General features: G+C 57.2%; 1 protein-coding gene across 1 annotated transcript; it reads right to left on the minus strand.

The window, feature by feature from the left end:
• Positions 1-308: 308 nt before the first annotated feature.
• On the minus strand, positions 309-16,707 carry NACC1 (nucleus accumbens associated 1; the record flags this gene model as incomplete). The annotated part of the gene is made up of 6 exons (XM_079703354.1): positions 16,555-16,707; positions 2,344-3,300; positions 2,084-2,257; positions 1,395-1,500; positions 1,197-1,294; positions 309-571 (listed from the first exon to the last, which is right to left on the minus strand). Exons 2-6 carry the CDS (start codon positions 3,287-3,289, stop codon positions 309-311), a joined length of 1,587 nt encoding a protein of 528 aa, XP_079559480.1. The 5' UTR covers positions 3,290-3,300; positions 16,555-16,707.
• Positions 16,708-18,274: the final 1,567 nt, after the last annotated feature.

An 18,274-nucleotide genomic window follows, 5' to 3' on the forward strand; every position in this document is an offset into this window, starting at 1 on the left:
TGTGCCTGGCCTGGTGAGTGGGGAGACAGTTGCTAGGGGTTAGGAGAGGGGGAGCAAGAGCCCCCCAACTGTGCACGAGTGTGTGCTAGAGAAGGCAACGCAGACCTCGCACCACCTGCCGTCCTCTCCCAGCCCGGATCCCCGATCGGATTGGGGTCAGGGGGTGGGACGGGGAGGCAGAGGGGCTGGGAGCATGCAGTGCCCCCCGCGGGTCCTGGGGAAGGACAGACAGTAGCTCGTGATCAAGATGGCAGGCGGGTGTGACAGGAGGGGGAGTGTGACAGCCCCGCGGGAGGGTCCGGTGGGGGTTACTGGAGGGCCTCCTCGGCCGAGGGGCCGGCCTCGCCATCATGGCTGGCCGTCTCGAAGCCGTGCTCCACACCCATCATGTCCGGCTCTATCTTGCCCGTGTAGCTGATGAAGGTGGTGTAGGCGTCACCCTCAGCCATAAGCGGCTTGACCTTGGGGATCCAGCTCTTCCTCACAACGCGGCGGGCATTGGTGCACATGTCGGCCGCGATGGCGTTCATCTCGCTCTCCTTGAAGTTGGGAGCAAAGTTCTGGCAGTAGTCTGTGCGGGCAGAATGGGTAGCTCATGCCGAGCGTGGCCTGGGCCTCCCACCCTCCCAACAGGTACTCAGCCCCCACGCTGCTCCTGAGAAATCCCCCCCCGAACCATGGCACCCCTGAATGCCCCCCTTGGAGCTGAGGAAACTGAGGCCTTGCGGACAGCACGCTAAACCACATCGGTGGGCCCAGGACTGACAGAGCTTGGCCATGCGTACGGGATGTGTGGATTTGATGCGGGATGGCCCAGTGCTCTTGAAAAATGTGGGTCATTTGCCAGAATTCAGAAACTGGGAGATTCCACTTGAAAACCTACACTTCTCTCCTGACAACTGGCTGAGGCCTGGCCTCTTCATCACTCTGATGACCAGGATAAGTTTGAGACCCCCCACCTCCCATAGGCTTCGTGGCTTTCCTTCAGTGTCCTACCCACCCCCTCAAGAAATCTCTAACCAAGAACACTCTAACCAATCACAGCCCTCTTCCCAACAAGCCTAGACTGAACCTCAGAATCCTTAATACCAAACCCTACCTACCCATCCATCAGGGCCAACACCAGAGAAAAGGACCAGCTGCCCGCCCCAGACCTCCATCCCCCAAACCCCGACTCCAGAAAGGTGGACACTTACACTTGACAGCGTGCAGGACGCGACTATCCAGCGGTTTGCGGCTGGGGTTGTTACTGGAAGAGCGGATGCCGGTGCCACAGCTGTTGGCCAGCGTGTTCCTGGGCGAGGGGTATGGGGGAGGGGAGTCAGGCCCCCTGTGGTGGTGGGGCATGGGGCACCCCGTCCTCCCCCACACCGGGGCTCTGGCACGGGCCTCACCGGTCAAAGAAGGAGGCCAGGAGGCGCCGCAGCAGGACCTTGTGCCGCGTGCCCGCGCTGACGTGGCAGTTCATGAGCTGCGCCCTGGTGATGTACACGTTGGTGCCTGGAGGGGAGGGGACGGAGCCAGAGGATGATGGGTGTGGGGGGCAAACCACCATGTTCCCCACTCGGCCAGGCCCCGGCCTGGGCCCAACCAAGACCCACCCCCCTGCCGACCACTCAACTTAGAGCATCCTCCTCAACACTCAGGCAAGGACAGAGACTGTGGTGCCACCGTCCACAGGGCACCCAACGTGCCGGGGCCCTTGCCCACAAAACCACCAGCATCAGAAGAACAGGCAGCAGAGGCTCGCACCCTGACACCCTGAGTCCAAGGGCCAAATTCTTAACCACCGTGTTGATCAACCCTCAAAGCACGCTATGAAGCCACTGATCTACTCCCATGTGGCCAACAATGCTGGCCCACACTTATACCAGCCTCCGTGGTGGAAACCTACAAGCCACTCTTTGATTTGTATCAATGCAAAGAGGTGTCAGCTGCCCAGGACACAGCCAGTGGGCGGCAGGGCTGGGGTTGGACCTTGAGCCTGGCTCCTAAGCACTGTGCTGCAGGCTGCTAGCCCAGAGGGCATCGAGGCCCAAGGTGGGGGAAGGGGCAATTCAGGGAGCAAGTGAGGCCAGCCCACCTGTTACCAGCTCCAGCTTCTCAGAGGGGTCACCCTCATCGTAGAGCTTGGGGTGGCAGCGGTTGCCGATCTGGTTGATGAGCTCGGCAGGGAGAGACGCCAGGTCTTGCCGCACTCGGATGCGATTCCGGGACTCAGGGGCCACCTGCTCAGGGAGGGCCTCCACCTTCTCGGCTGTCGGGGGCAAAATTGGTGCGTTGGGGGCGGGGCCAGGGGCGGGGGCGGGGGGCCAGGCTTGGGGTTGCGGTGGGGCACCTCACCGGTCTGGCCGACGTTCATCATGCTGTACATGGTGTACATATTGCAGATCTGCCGGTACTGCTCGTCTGTGCCCTCCTCGACCGCGTCCTCCTCCTCATCCTCCTCGTGGTAAGAGCCAGGGCTGTCGCTGGTGTAAGCGCTTGAGGTGCCCGGGCTGGTCCGCTCCGACGTGCTGGGCCCACTCACCACTCCGCCTGCCGCTGCCGCCACGCCCCCCGCCGGCTGCCCGGCCCCAGGCGCCCCTGCCACTCCGGTGGGCTGTGCCGCCGCCACCACCGGGGCCTGCTGGGGCGGCCGGTTGGCGGCCAGGTCCGGCGCGGAGAACTTGGCCATCTTGCGGCTGCCGTTGCCACTGCTGCCACCGCCGGCCTCCTTCTGGCTGCTGTCCCACAGCCGCTTGGCCACGGGCGTGCACTGCACAGAGTCCGACTCCTGCTGCTCCGTCTTGACGCGAGACACGAGGGGCAGTGGGGTGCCGCAGGCCGGCCAGCTCGACGTCTGCGCCACAGGGCTCTGGGGCTCGGACGAGGGGGCCTCCTCGGCATGCAGGCCCTGGGAGTCACAGCTGGGGGAGCTCACCTTGAGGAAGAACTCTGTGCCCTTCTCCATGATCTCCTGGATCTGCAGGAAGCCAGCTGTGTACATGAGCAGGAACTGGTCGCCCATGTTCATGCTCAGCCGGCCCGTGTAGCAGAAGCTGAGGATCTGCTGGAAGGACTGGGGCTGCACAGCCGCCGGCAGCTCCACCACCGCACTCCGGCTGCTGTTGAACAGGTCCCGGAAGTAGGAGCTGCTGGCGGCCAGCACGGCCCGGTGGGCCTTGAAGGCATGGCCCTTGACCACCACCGAGACATCACAGTACAGGCCCTGCAGCCGCTGCTCGTTGAGGCACTCCAGAATGCTGTTGCCGAAGTTCGGGATCTCCATCTGCAGGGTCTGGGCCATGGTGGCGGCGGCTGCGCAGGGGACAGGGAGAGATGGAGGGACAGGGTCAGACGGCAGACTCAGCCCGCTGCAGGGAGACACACGGGAGCGTGGACATCCACGTGGTGGAATTTGCCACGACTGTCAGAATCGCAGGTGCCGCCCACTCCTGTCCCAGCATGGCCTTTCCTCTGTGACAGACTGTCAAATCAGCTAAGTCAGCTATAGGCTGGGGTGGCCTATGCCGTCCCTTTGCAGAAAGAAGGGCAAAGGCATACTTACACGTCTGTGCTTGAATATTAAATGAGATAACACAGTGAGCCCCCCGTGAGCATTAACCACCACTAGCACTACACACATAGGGTAACAGGCATAGAGACACCAAGAAGGCAGAGTCATCCGATTTTTCACACTGCATTTGCAGTGCTGAGCACGTGACCCTCAATCACCATTTGCTGAATGACTGAATGACCACTTGAGAAACCCTGAAACTACATGAGAACATCACTAGTCATCAGGGCAAATGCAAATCCAAACCACAATGAGACACCATTCCACACCCACTAGGCTGGCTAGAATAAAAAAGATAAGTATTGGTGAGGACGAGAAATGAACCAGAACCCTCCTACACTGCTGGTGGGAATGTGAAATGGTGCAGCTGCTGTGGAAAACCATTCCTCAAATGGTTAAACATGAAGTTGCCATATGACCCAGCAATTCCACTTCTAGAAATTATTCCTGAGAAATGAAAACATATCCACACATACAACTGTACGCGAATCTTTATAGCAGCACTGTTCACAATAGGCAAAAGGTGGAAACAACCCAAATGTCCATCAACTGATGAATGGATAAACAAAATATGGTCAATCCACAATGGAATACTACTCAGTCATAAAGAGGAATGCACTACTGCTACATGCTACAACTTGGATAAACCCTGAAAACATTATGCTAAATGCAAGAAGCCAGACAAAAGGACCACATATTATACAATCCCGTTTATATGAAATGTCCAGAACAGGCAAATCGATTAGAGACAGAAAGCAGATTAGTGGTTGCCTGGGGCTGGGGGTGCTTGGAGGATTAGGGGAGTGTGAGCAAACAGGTGCAGGGTTTCTTCTTGCCCTCGTGAAAAATGTTCAGAAATTGTGGTGATGGATGCACAACTCTGAATATACTAAAAACTCCTCAACCTGTACACTTTAAATGGGTGAACTGCTTAGTATGTGCATCTCAATAAAGCTGTAAAAAGAAGAAAGAAACCATAAGACTAATGTCCTCTGTGTAGAACTGGGGATGAGACTTACCATGTACATTCTTAGGGTCTTTTTTTTTTGGCCACACCACACGGCTTGTGGGATCTTAGTTCCCTAACCAGGGATTGAACTCAGGCCCTTGGCAGTGAAAGCTCAGAGTCCTAACCACTGGACTGCCAGGGAATTCCATCTTGGGGTCTTTAAATTTTGAACCTGGTGAATGTATTGCCTATTTACAAAAGTAAATAATATTTAAAAATAAAGTGTGTGGGACTTCCCTGGTAGCGCAGTGGTTAAGAACCTGCCTGCCAGTGCAGGAGACACAGGTTCAAGCCCTGGTCCGGGAAGATCCCACATGCCACGGAGCAACTAAGCCCGTGCACCACAACTACTGAAGCCTGTGCGCCTAGAGTCTGTGCTCTGCAACAAGAGAAGCCCATGCACTGCAACAAAGAGTAGCCCCCGCTCGCCGCAACTAGAGAAAGCCTGCGCACAGCAACAAAGGCCCAACGCAGCCAAAAATAAAATAAATTTTAAAAAATAAAATAAAATAAAAAAATAAAGTGTGTGAAATCACACCACAAACAATTCACCCCAAAGTGCTTGAGGGGTGGGTGGAGAAAGAAATGTGAATTTAAGGAACTGCATGAGACCCTGCTCAGGGAGCCCACTCCCATCCTGACCTGTGAAGTACCACCTGAGGGGCCCTGGCACCTCTCAAATGTGTGACCTTCTGCATCAGAGCCTATTCCATCAGTGCATGTTCCAACCCAGGAGGAAGAACTGGTCGGGTGAGGACAGCACGTCTGATGCTCTGGGGGCAATCATAAAAGGGCTCTGAGGGAAGATATGGCTTTACAAGTGCCCCCGTTGGTAAAACTGAGTCCCCTGCCATTCTACAGTTGTGGAGGGCAGTAGTCCTGAATGGGCAGGTACGGGTGAGAAGAGAGGCCTGAGCAGAGAGTCAGGCTGGTGAGAAGAGGAAAAAGGTGAAGAGTGTGTGCAAAGGCCTTGAGGCAGGAACTAACTAGAGCCCCCAGCTGTTCTTCTCTCACTCCCATGTTAGCTCTCATGCATCTTTCAGTTTTTTTCTTTAACCAGTCTATTCTAAGCTGCCTCTGTGGGCTGAGGATTGGGGATGCAGTGAAGACTTGAGCCCTACCCAGGTTCATTCAGAAAGGGCTACCTTGGGCTTCCCTGGTGGCGCAGTGGTTGGGAGTCCGCCTGCCGATGCAGGGGACGCGGGTTCGTGCCCCGGTCCGGGAAGATCCCACATGCCGTGGAGCGGCTGGGCCCATGAGCCATGGCCGCTGAGCCTGGGTGTCCGGAGCCTGTGCTCCGCAACGGGAGAGGCCACAACAGTGGGAGGCCCGCGTACCGCAAAAAAAAAAAAAAAAAAAAAGGGCTACCTGGAGGAACACAAGGGGCCATGTGCCCATTGGCTCAGAGGTGCACTTCAGGGCAAGGGTGAGTCCTGGTTCACCCAGATCTGTCTGGGCACTGAAATCCATGATTCCCCTCCGCTGTACCCTTCTCATCAAAATCACTGTTGCCACCGCGAAAAACAAAAAGGCAATCAGGAGGGGGAGGCAGAGACAGGGAAATCCTAATTAGACGGCAGCATGCATGTCCCAGGAGGTCAAACTAAGGGCCGGACAGGCTAGGAGCTGGTGCTTCAGTTTCCCCTACCGCCTCATTCAGAGCTGGGCCTCTGAATGAGGCGGTAGGGGAAACTGAGGCACCAAGAGGAGGCAAAGGATAGAGCCCAGAGAGCCTCCTCCAGGGCCCTGGCAGCCCTGACCCACCTCCCCAGGCTGCCAAACTGAAGACCTCCTGGGGACTAGGGCCCAAGTGACCAGGGCCGAGGCAGCCAAGGAAGAGGCTGCCTGGCCTCTAGTGCCTGGAGGGGTGCTCTAGACCCCTGGCTTGGAAGGCTTACACCCCAAGGGGGAGGACCAAGTCAGGACATGCATGCCCCTCAGACCTGGGTTCTGCTGCTAGCCCCACTCTGAAGCTGCATGACCTCAGGCCAGCCCCTCACCTCTCTGTGCTTCAGTTTGTTTATGTGTAAAATGGGGAGGTATACATCCAACCTACCCGATGGACTGCAAGGCACTCGGGACATAGCCCTGAAGAGGACTGGTTGTGCCCACACGTAGCTCACTGTCTAGTGAGGAGCCACAGGGCGTGATTTAATTTTAGCTGGGGTGAGTGAGCGAGGTAAAGATGGGGAGATGGAGAGAGCAACCAACAGTCCTGCACAGGAAGGAGCCAGTGTGGCTGGAAAGCGGCACAGGGTGTGGAACAGGTGGGCCCTGGCCTGGTGAGGATGAATGTCTGAGAGTGAGCAATGGGAAGCCAGGAGCAAGGGAGACTGGGCCCGGACCAGCTCTGGGAGAATTCCCAGCATCAGCGGCGGGGACAGAGAGAAGGGGCTGAGTGACTCAGGAATGAGCCTCTACAGGAGACAGGGTATTGTTTTAAAAGCTGTAGACAGGGGACTTCCCTAGCGGTCGAGTGGTTAAGACTCCATGCTTCTACTGCAGGGGGCACGGGTTCGATCCCTGGTTGGAGAACTAAGATCCTGCACGCTGCATAGCGCAGCCAAAAAAAAGTTGTGTAGATAGGTACTCCTCCAAGGAGACTGTCAACTCCAGAGGGGGCAGGCATGCTGGCAGATTTGTTCATGATTAGCTCATCAGAACAGAGAGAGGCGGTCAATAAATATTTGTAAACGTGTCAAATAGTGTACCAAGGCAGGAATAGACTGCTCCTGTCTGGGAAATGGCAGCTGCGGGGTGGGGGTGGGGAAGCATGGGGGAACGGGGGGAGGGGGCTGAGGCAGTACACATATGGGTGTGGATGCTTCTGGGGCTACGGAGGGCGTTGCAAAGTGTCCTCCTAACTGAGCTCGGTGTGCCGGACAGTGTTGCACGCATTTCCGGAAGGCACCGGAAGTGCTCGCAGCACTCCACAGTGACGGCTAGCAGGGCCCCACTTTGTGGGTGGGGATCACAGCACCGCCCTGCCCCGTCCCAAGCAGTTGGACTTCAGGGCCTGACCCCTCACGGGGAATTGGTGCAGGATGGCTTTGTGGTGAGCGCTCAGCATGGGGGCGATAAGGTTCTCAACAGGAGGGAAAAGAGACACGAGGAGGAGGGCTCCCGAGGGCGAGAGCCAACCTGACATTCAGTCTGGGGTCCCCAGGCCTCGTGAACCCCATGGGGCCTCAGAGCCCAGCACCCAGGGCTTTGAAGCCTTCAACTAGCAATGGCGGGGCGGGGACACAACTTGTGCAAAAGGCTGATGCAATCCGTGCACAGGCACGCACCCTCTGCAGTGACAGGGAGTGGGGTGCTAGGTCTGCCTCGCTGCCCCTGTAAGTAGGACAGGGTATGGGGGTGGGGGGGAGTTGGAAGAGGCCACTGGAGACCACTGGAGACCCCAGAGACCCACCCCTGGATCGTGGCACCAATCCAGGCTGCCGGACTCAGAAGAACAATGGCCGGTGGTCCTGCCCCTCACCTACACCACCCGTGAGGGAGGAGCCATGGAGCCAGATCGCGCTTCCAGAGGAAACAGGTCGAAAGCAGCTGGCGCTCCGCCTGGGCCACCTGCTGGTTGGGAAGTGGTAGGATGGAGAGCCGGGGGTTGGGGGGGCGGGGCGGTGCGGTTCTCTAAACCAGCCAACAGTTCTGTCCTCACCAGCCCGAGCCCCTCGCCCATACTGCACGGTTCCCCTCACCCAGACTTCTACCCAAGCTGTGCACCCTGCCCGGAGCGCCCTTCTCCTCCCACTACCCGCATCTTCCTCATTCACCCTCAGCTGCCCCGTGCTCTGAGAACTCACCAGACTGGAGAAGATGCCCTCTTTGGCACTCCCCACAACCCCCAAGCCATAGGGCCCTTATGCTTACCTCTGAGAACATTAAATCCCACTTGACTATAATCTCCCCAGGGGCAGAAAACCGTATTTGAATTATCTATCCTTACAACTTGGCACATCAGCCCGCACATCTTCTGGGGTGCCCAGATCCCCCTGGAGGGAAGGGGCAGCCCCCAGACCCACACAAGGCCAAGGGGACCCTTCCATCGCTACTCCTGGCCCCGGAAGAGGGTGGGTTTCCTGACAAGACGCAAGGGCACGACACACGGTTTCCATGACCTCTCAACAGTCACTCAACAAATATTTGCCAAGCGCCTTGCCTGGGGCAGGAAGTGCCCAGAGCCTGGGGCAGGCCACCACTAAGACAGGGCCCTGCCTCCGGAGCTCATGGTCCAGTGAGAGACACGACCATTCATCCAGGGTCACATGGATCAACGAGCTGCTGGTCCGTGCCTCTGACCTCACCCAGAGGAGGGGACACTGGAGCTGAGATCTGGGGGGCACAAGGGGGTGGGGGTGGGGGGTGATCTAATGGGGCAGTGGTGGGCTGGGAGCGTGGCCCTCAAGGCACAAGAAAGGTGTGCAGAGCCCCAAGGGAGAAGCAGGCACGGCCCTTCCAGAAACTGGAGGAAGGCAAAGCTGGCTCTGGGCTCAGTCTTTAGTCTGCTTCTCTCCTTGGGGGATCACACCCAGTCTCAGGGCTCTGCTGCGGACTAAATTGTGTCGCCCACCCCAATTCCTAAGTTGAAGTCCTAATCCCCCGTGTGGCTGTATTTGGAGACAGGGTCTTATTTGAAGGTAATTAAGGTTAAATGAGGTCATAAAAGTGGGGCCCTAATGCAACAGAACTCTTTATCCTTATAAGAAGAGGAAGCGCAGACACTAAGGGCCACATGAGCACACTAGAATCCAACCAGAACCTGACTGCGCTGGCATCATGGACTTACAGCCCCCAGAACTGTGAGAAAATGTCTGTTGTTTAAGCTGCCCAGTCTATGGTATTTTTTTATGGCGAACCAAGCATACTAAGACAGGCTCAAAACACCATCCACTTGGACTTCCCTGGAGATCCAGTGGTTAAGACTCCATGCTCCCAATGCAGGGGGCACAGGTTTGATCCCCGGTCAGGGAAGATCCTGCATGCCGTGGCCAAAAAACAAACAAACAAACAAACACCATCTACTCACCCCACGACTCCCTCATGGAGCCCCTGGCCTGGACCTCCCCTTGGACGGCAGACTTGCACATACCCCAGATACCCACACAATGCATCCTCAGCCGAGCCCTTCTCCCCTCAAGCCTGCTCTGGCTGCAGTGTACACAGGCTCTATCTAGCCCTCCTTGCCTGGGTGAAGAGCCTAGGATTCACACCTCCGATTTCTTCAAAACCAGTTCTCGGGTTTCCCTGGTGGCGCAGTGGTTGAGCGTCTGCCTGCCGGTGCAGGGGATGCGGGTTCGTGCCCCCGTCCGGGGGGATCCCACATGCCGCGGAGCGGCTGGGCCCATGAGCCATGGCCGCTGGGCTTGCGCGTCCGGAGCCTGTGCTCCGCAACAGGGGAGGCCAGAACAGTGAGAGACCCGCGTACCACAAAAAAAAAAAAAAAAAAAAAAAGTTCTCACCACCTGGGCCCCTACAACATGTATGGGGGCCCTGCACAGTAAGGACTGCCTGCTCTCAGACCTCTTACAAGGCAGGCCCCAAGGCGGTCACAGCCCTTCATACCCTCCTGATCACCTATCTCAGATTTCCAAAGACAGCCTTTCCCAACCCCAATTCCTCCGGCCACTTCTGCTTCATTTTTCCTCCTTGGCACTTCCCACCATCTACCAACTAGATGTGTCCTTGGCTTTGTGTCAGCTCCACCAGGGCAGGGCGACTGCCTGTCTGGTTCACACTACTATGACCCCTGCCCCTACAAGTAGACAGGCACACAGTGGACGTACAATCGTTGTTTGCGGAATGAATGAAGAATTATTTCTGTTACTTCCAACTACACTCCCCTTTTAGTCGCACTGTGACTAGAACAGAGTGGGACTTGGAAGAGGTCTCTGAGGCTGGGCAGGGGTGCCACGCGCACCGCAGTGGGGGCCGCCGGGGCCAACGCACAGGGTGCTGCTCAGACAGACACCCTCTTCTGGCAGCCATAGCAGGTGGGTGGCCTGCAGTCAGGGTCCCACTTGGGGCTCAATGTAACTGAACTTGCTGAACCGACTGCTGTCCTACTGCCAGATCCCGCTAGGGTGCGGCAGCCTTGAAATGGAGGTGCTTGTGTTGCAGTGCAATTCCTAGGGGTGGAAACTGCCAGCTCTTTGAGGAGGGAGCTCTGAGTACCCCAGCCAGCAGAGGCTGGGGGACAGATCTGTGTCTGCCTCACCAAGGACTGTCTTTTCTGGCTGACTTTCCAGGGAAGTGGTGAGCTGCCCATTGACATGTAAGCTGGTTAAGGGAACCCACTAACTGCAAGCGTAAGAAGGACAGAAGGCCCCTGGAAAGCCCCACAATCCTTCACCCAGCTCAGCATGAGGTCAGAGTGGCAGCTGGGGGCAGGAAAGTGGCACACCCCCCAGGCTGCTCGGGGTGCATTCCTGGCCCAAAGCCATTCGGACCCTCTACAGGAGCCGAACTGGAAGGTAGTTTAGGCAAACATTAGCTAGTGAAGAACAAGGCGATACCCGACTGCACACATCTTTTTTAGGTACATGCACATTTAATTTATTTTCTTTTTCCCTGAAAAGCTCCTGTTAACTCCACAGTGGGTGACAGGATTAGCAACCGTAGGTGGCATGGACATTGCCCCTACTGTGCACCAGCACCCGATAAGGGCTCAGCTATTCCTCTCACTAGTTTCTGAGGAAGAAATGAGTCTTCCTGCCATTTTACAGATGAGGAGAGCAAGGCCCAGGATGGTACCCAGGCCACGTGGCTCCTGTCCAAGAATCAGGAGATAATGGCAGTTGGGGCTCCCTGACCATGGCCGGCCCGGGCTGCACTCATCCTCCGCATGGCCCTGCTGCTCCCTGTGGCAGGCGGCCACCACAGCTAGACCCATTTCATGACTGGGAAAACTGAGAAACCAGAGCTGAGAAGGGAAGCCGAGACCCCAGCTGGGGTCTGCTGCCCACCTGAGGTACCAACCCAAGGGTTCTGGGTGCTGCTATTCCCGCTCCCCGTCAGAGGCCTTCTTCTTTCACCCAGCCTCCCCCAGCTACTCTCTACTCTTCCTCCCCTCACTGCCACCTCCGGGAAAGAGCATTCTAGCCTGCTGCCTCTCCTCCCTCCCCCCTCCCACTCTCTCCTCGAAGTCCTCAGCAATCTGGCTTCTGCCTGCAGTAGCTCCTAGGAGAACCCAGCCAGGCCCCACCCCCCTCCCACTCTGACCTCAAGCCCACCTTTGTGAGTTACCTCATACTCCAGGTGTGCCTCCAGACCCAAGGACAAGGGGGCGGGGCAGCAGCTGCACAAAGGGTGGAGGGAAGTGCAAAGGCCCTGAGGTGACCTTGGGGAGGCTAACACAAAGGAGGCTGGGCGGTTACTGGGGATGGGTCGTGGAGATGTGCTTGGAGACCCTGCAGGGCCTTGGCAGGACAAAAGAATCAGAATCCTGTTTTACTAGGCTCAAATATCCCTTACAAAGCTTCCCGCTTAGAATTAGGCTTTCCTTCCTCTACGCTCCCAGAAAACATTTATCTGTACTAGTGCTTACCACCCCCCCACGTCAGTCTTTCCCAACTATAAAACAAACAGCCGCCTCACAAGGCTGTTTTAAGGATTAAACCACCTTAAGGTAACACGGGTAGGTAGGCTGGTGCTGACTTTGCAGTCAGTGCCCAGCTGCTATTATTTTAGTTATGTTCCCTTCGGTCTGTCCCCCTAGCCCCTCGCAGGACTGCAAACTCCCTGACAGCAGCAGAGGCAGCTTACACCGCTCACCATCTCCCAGAACCTTAGGCCATTTCATGAGCTATCAGGCCGTACTTACTGAGGGCTCCCCGCACTGCCTTCCCAGCACCAGCTGATCACACCCCAGACACCAACCTCTCACATGACCCTCCCAATAACCACGCAGCGGGGAGCCCCAACTGAGGCCCTGCTGCCACTGGGGCCAGATCATCCTCTGTGGTGGAGGCTTCCCTGTACATTATATGATATTGAGGAGCATTCCTGGCCTCTACTGTGACAGCTGTGACAACCAAAAATGTCTCCAGACATTTCCCAAGCATCCCTTGAGGGGGCAAGAATCACCTCTGGTTGAGAACCACTGCAGTGCAGGTATGCCTGCTTGTCCCCACTTATCAGACGCTTAAACTGAGGCGCCAAGGCCACAACGTTTGCCCAGGGTCTCCTGGCTGAACAAGGCGGCGCTAACAGTGGAATCAGACTCTCCACTACACCATGTTTGCTCACCTTTACCCACCCTCTGCTTAATTCAGTCATGGTCCTCACAGAGGGCCCTCGGATCTCTAAGGATGCTGAGACCTTCGCATCCTGTCTATCCTGAGGAGACAGGGGCAATGATCACAACCAGATACTGGACACAACGAGACAGCCACCTGTTTAGTCCCACCTCGCAGCCTCTGTGGCTCAGAAGGCTCTTCAGGAGGCGACAGAAGGATGACACTCTTGGCCAAGGGGACCCAGGAGCAGAGGCAGGGAGGCGGGCCTGCGTGCTCATGCTAGGCATAGGCTTAAGTGATTTACAAATGGGTGAAAGTGCTCAGAGCAGCGTGACACCCAGAAAAGGGATGGGAGTGATGACAGGCAGGGAGGACCCAAGAGAAGGAGCAGAGGCTGGTGCAAACACCACCTCCGTGTCTTCAAGGCCGGCTCACCGTTGCCTCAAATGCTGCAAGCCCCACCTGAACCTGGCAGGCCCTCCTCCACCACAGTCTCCGGCAGTGACACTGATGAGCCGGGTCAGACTTTCCTGGACCAACCTGCAACCCTCTCCAAACCCCATGCCTCCAGGCTGACCTCCATGACGGATCCTGCCAAACTGACCAAAACTCATTTCCTTGCAGCCCTGCGCAAGAACCTGCTGGGGCTTCCCACTGCTTGGCCAGGGCACCAGATTTTAGAAGGCCTTGGATGCAGGCCAAAGGGTCTGGACTTGCATCTGGGGGCGATGGGGGGATCCAGGAGACCCTGAGATCAGACGCTTCTTTTCTGCGAACGGCACTAAGTGTCTCTATCTCCACGCTAGGGTCGCCCTTCACTCCTTCCCTCATGAAGACAAAATGTTTAGAGCACTTAGCAGGAGCCTGGCACATGCTAAATAAAGGCTTTCAATGTGTTGTCCTGTCTGCCTAGAACATTCGCCCCTCCCTGCCGCAGCTCCCCCACCAGCAGGCTGATCTCTTATTATTCAGAGCTCAGCTCGCCTGGAAGCCTTCCCTGACCACCCAAATCTAATGCTTTCCACCCACCCCAGCACCATCACTTCACTAGGTTTTACCATATTCATGAACGCGGGGATATCAGAAATGAGCTTGATCATTTGTTTGTCTGAGGTCAGTCACCTTCAGAAAAACCTTTGTCTAACCTTCACTAGAAGTTGCTGAGAGCAGTTCTAGGAGCTGCTTTTCAGGGCTGCTCCCCGGGCACCAGCAGGGAGTTGGCACCCATGTGAAATCAAACTGTCCCAAGGGTCCCTTAACTTGTTGCTCTTGCCTGCCAGGCTATTTTGGCCTCCTCTGGCGCCCCAGGTCTGGGCACCCTAAATCCTCACAGAAAAGCAATTATTAAGAGTGCTTTCTCCAGCTCCAGGCACAGGCTCGGACTCACTGCCCACTTCTCTGCCATCCACACACAGCGGCCAACTCCTACCAGTCTCTGCCCCCGTTCCAGCTCTATGACTGGAGGCAGCTGCGCCCCATCCTAAGTACCCAGCCCGGAGCCCCGGCTGAGGCCCCAGGCTGCGCCACGGCAGCCAACCTCAGCCCAACCAGGCAGGAGGAAGGCTTCTTTACGTGGGGCTGCTGGCCCAGTTTCTACCCCTCCCAGAACCAGAAGGCCAGCCAAAGAGGGGAGGAGGGCCGAGCCCAGGTGGGGGCAGTTCTAGGAACTACAGGAGATTGGAGGAAGGGAGGGAATGAGGGGACAACCCATCATTAAACCCAGATCTAGCTGATACCACTCGACCCAGCAGTTTGTGGTTCCTGCCTCAGGTACTGAGGCTCCCAAGTCAACGTTCCCAGCACACATTGGTAACAGCTTTGCAGTTAGCCCAGAGAGAAGGAACAAAAGCAGGGGTGGTCTGACCGGGGACCAAACAGAGGAAAAGATAAACCAGGAAAAAAAGCAAAAATCCAGCTCCAGAGCCAGGTTCCATCCTCATAACCACCTCCCTCTGCCAGCCCACAGCTCTGTGACCCCTGACCTCTTGGCTCCCATTAGAACAGGGATGACCTTGCCTCTGGGGAAAAAGCTTCCACTGATCTGGCTCTCTGGGACACCAGCAAAACTGTCCGCAAGGGTACTGACCCATCCCTTGGGATGGGCAAGAGAAAAGTCCTGGACATAGAATTCCCAACAGGGAATCCAGAACAGTGGGCTCTTCCAGTCACGCCCCAGACTGCGGGCTGGGGCGGAGGGTCAGTCAATCCCAGTCGGCCACTGTCTAGCTGTGGGACCTGGGACAAGCCATGGAGCCGCGGCTTCCTCCCCAGTACCATGAAGAAGGCCTAAGTTGACCTGGTGGTGGTGAGCAATCAATGAGCTCATCTAACCAGCAAGCTCAGCACAGGGCCTGCCCCAAGAAGAGCACTGCAGAGGCAGAACCCTGGGACCCGGAGCACCAAAGGCCTGGGCCAGGGTGTAGGTGCCTGGTTTGATCCCTTTCTTGGTGACCTGCCTTCACCCCATCAGGAGCCTTCGAGACACTATGAACAGAGCTTTATATGCTCACCTCCCAGTAACTCACCTGCGGAGAGCTGGTGCCTGAAAGGTAGTGAGGTCCCAACCCCTAGGCTTGAGCCTCAAGGCTCTGGTCACAAAAAGTGGGGAAAGAATCTTAGGACCCTAAGATACTCAGATAACAGGGGCTGGGCTGCCTCCCTACAGATATATGGGGTGGGGGTGGGCAAAAGGGTGGTAAACAAGATGCCCGAGCTAGGTGTTCCAGACTATTTCCCAAGCTGCCCACACAAACGCCCACCTGGCGGGCTAGCACCTTGGAACAGCCAGCAGAGGCTTGCCCAAAGGGTATGTCGGGACCCAGAGCCTGAGACAGGCAGGGATGAGGTGTGAGAAAGAAGAAACCCCTCAGATTTGGTCCCAAGCTAACACCTGGACGGGAAAGGGGGGAGGGGGTGCACCTTGGCACTTGCCTTTTGATCACACTAGTTTCTCCGGACCTGCTCCCACATCCCCACTAGCCTACTTAGCCCAAAGGCTCTGCCTCCCCCCGGACTCCCAAAGCTCCTACAGTAGTTCCGCAACCTACCTGATCGCCTCCGTATCAGGTCCTCGCCACCCCCTCCCCACTCTCCGAAACGAAACCTCGTGTGACCCCTGCAAACATTTCAGGGATCTCCTAACCGCCCCCACTAGAACTAACTCCGCCCACACCCACCCTGCCCCACTTCCTGGGCTTCTCCTCAACCGCCCCCAGGCCTGTAACCTGACCCACCTCCTCCAGCGCCCCGACTGTACCTGCCAGCCCGGCCCCTCCCCGCCCCCCCTCGGGGCCATTTCCCTCCGGCCAAGCCACTCTCCCCTCCTCCCCCATTCGGCCGGCCCAAAGCCCGACTCCTCCTCCCCCTCCCCCTCCGGTCTCCCCGGGCGCCTCCTCACTTTTCCTCCACCGGCCCTCCCTCCAACTTCCCGGCCCCCAGCCACCCCTGCACCTGCCCGGGCCTGGTCTCGCTCCCCTCTCGCGGGGAATGACAGGAGGAGGTCTGGGCCCGATCCCGACGCCCCCAAGCTCCGCGGCCCGGCCCGGGGCTGAACGCTCAAGGCCGCTCGCGGGGACCGGGACTCTCCGCACTTGGGCCTGGGCACGGTGCAGGCTGCTAACCAGGTTCCTCCCCGGTCGGAGGAGGCCCCCATGTCCTCCCCCCTCAACCCTTAGCCGGACCTCGGATGCCCTCCGGCCGTCCCGGCGAAAGGAGGCCGGAACAGGGCCTGGGGCGGGCCGCCTCACCTGCGCCGTGGCCGCGCTCCGGGGGCTCCCGGCGAGCTCCGCAGCGGCGGCTGGGGCCGGGCCTGGACCCGGGGCGCGCCCCCCTGCGCCGGGGCCTCGGCGTCCGCCTCCGCGGCCTCCGCGGCCTCCGCTTCAGCAGCAGCGGCAGCCGCGGCGGCCATTCATTGTGGGCCAGGCCGCCCCAGCCGAGCGCCGAGCGAGCGCAAGGCGCGCCGCCGCCGCCGCCGCCGCCGCCGCCGCCGCCGCCGCCGGGCCGGGGAGGGGCGGCCGTGGCCCCGCCCACGCACCGCCCCCGGTGCCCGCCCCCGAGGCTAGGCCAGCCGAGCGCCGAGCGCGCCCCTTCTCTCCTCAGTCTCTTCCCTCGGCCCCTCGGAATCCCCGTCAGGACCTTGGCTCTGCTGCAGAGTTCGAGTCCCGACCTCGCCACCATCTAGTCCCGCGACCTTAAACAAGTCGCTCTGCCTTTCGGAACTTTAGTTTCCTGTAAAAACGCAAACAATAATATCTGCTGTTTATTGTGCCAGGAACTGTTTTAGGTTCTTTACGGGATTATCTCGTTTAAACTTCACAGTAGTATCTTTAGGTAGGAATTATTTTATAAACACACACACACACACACACTTTATAGAAAATAAGAAAGGGAGGCACAGAGAGATGAAGAAACCTGCTCCAGGTCACACAGCAAGGAAGTGGTGGCGGGTGCCAGGATTCAAAACCGGGCCCAAGAAGAAACAATAAACGTTAACACTTGTACGATGCTTATGCGACGCCAGATTCCATTCTAAGCATTCTACCTGCACTAACTCGTTTAATTCTCATCACAGCTCAATAACGAACGTTAAAAAGTTCTGCCCATTTTGCAAATGGGGAAATATAAGCAGAGAGCATTAAGAACAAGTAGGAAGACAAGCTGGGGCTGGAACCAGTCAGTACCGACACTACGGTCTCCTTTCCTCCATCGGTTAGAACCTTCTGAGGGTTTGCTATGTGAGAGATCCTACTTTGCACATTTTCCAGGCATTCTGTCGTTTAATCTCTGCTCTATCTTGGAAGCTAGGGCTCTTATTTAACAGGTAAGGAAAGTGAAGCCCAGAGAGTTTAAGTAACTTGTCAAGAGCATGTGGTAGGACTGGGATTCAAACGCAGGAAATCTGATTTCAGAGTCTGAGTTATTCCCGCAGGGTACCCTGACATACTGTGTTTACAAAACCCAGCACACAAGAGGCGATCAATAGGTGTTGGATTTCTCCGCTTACCGCCCCTTTTCTGAGTCTCACCTTCCTCATCCGTGAAATGGGGCTAGTGACGTGTCCCCTCCCAGGGGAGCCGCAATGATTAAGGCCGTCACACAACACTTTCAGCGCTTTCCGCCGTGCATTTTGATCCCAGCTGCCCACTATAGGTAGCATCAATGATTGACTAAATTCTGTCACATGATCTGCCCTCCCACTGTGCCAACATGGCGGCGCCCAGGTCCTAATCTGGGGAAACGTGCACCGAGACCAATTTGGTTTTCGGTGCCGCAAGAGAAGGTGAGGGGGGCCTGGGCGACGCGGGGAGGAATCCGGACCATGGGTGGGCCCGCTCGAGGGCTTCCGGCTTCTCAGGGACAGTCCTCTAAAGACGGGGGGTGGTGTCAATTTACTGAGGTCACAGGGTTTCCTTAGTCCCTAATTTACACTTGTGTAGGCCATCCGGCCAGGAAAGCAGCTCTCTGATG

This window comes from Hyperoodon ampullatus, assembly GCF_949752795.1.
Source record: "Hyperoodon ampullatus genome assembly, chromosome: 4".
In the NCBI taxonomy this organism is placed as follows: domain Eukaryota; kingdom Metazoa; phylum Chordata; class Mammalia; order Artiodactyla; family Ziphiidae; genus Hyperoodon; species Hyperoodon ampullatus.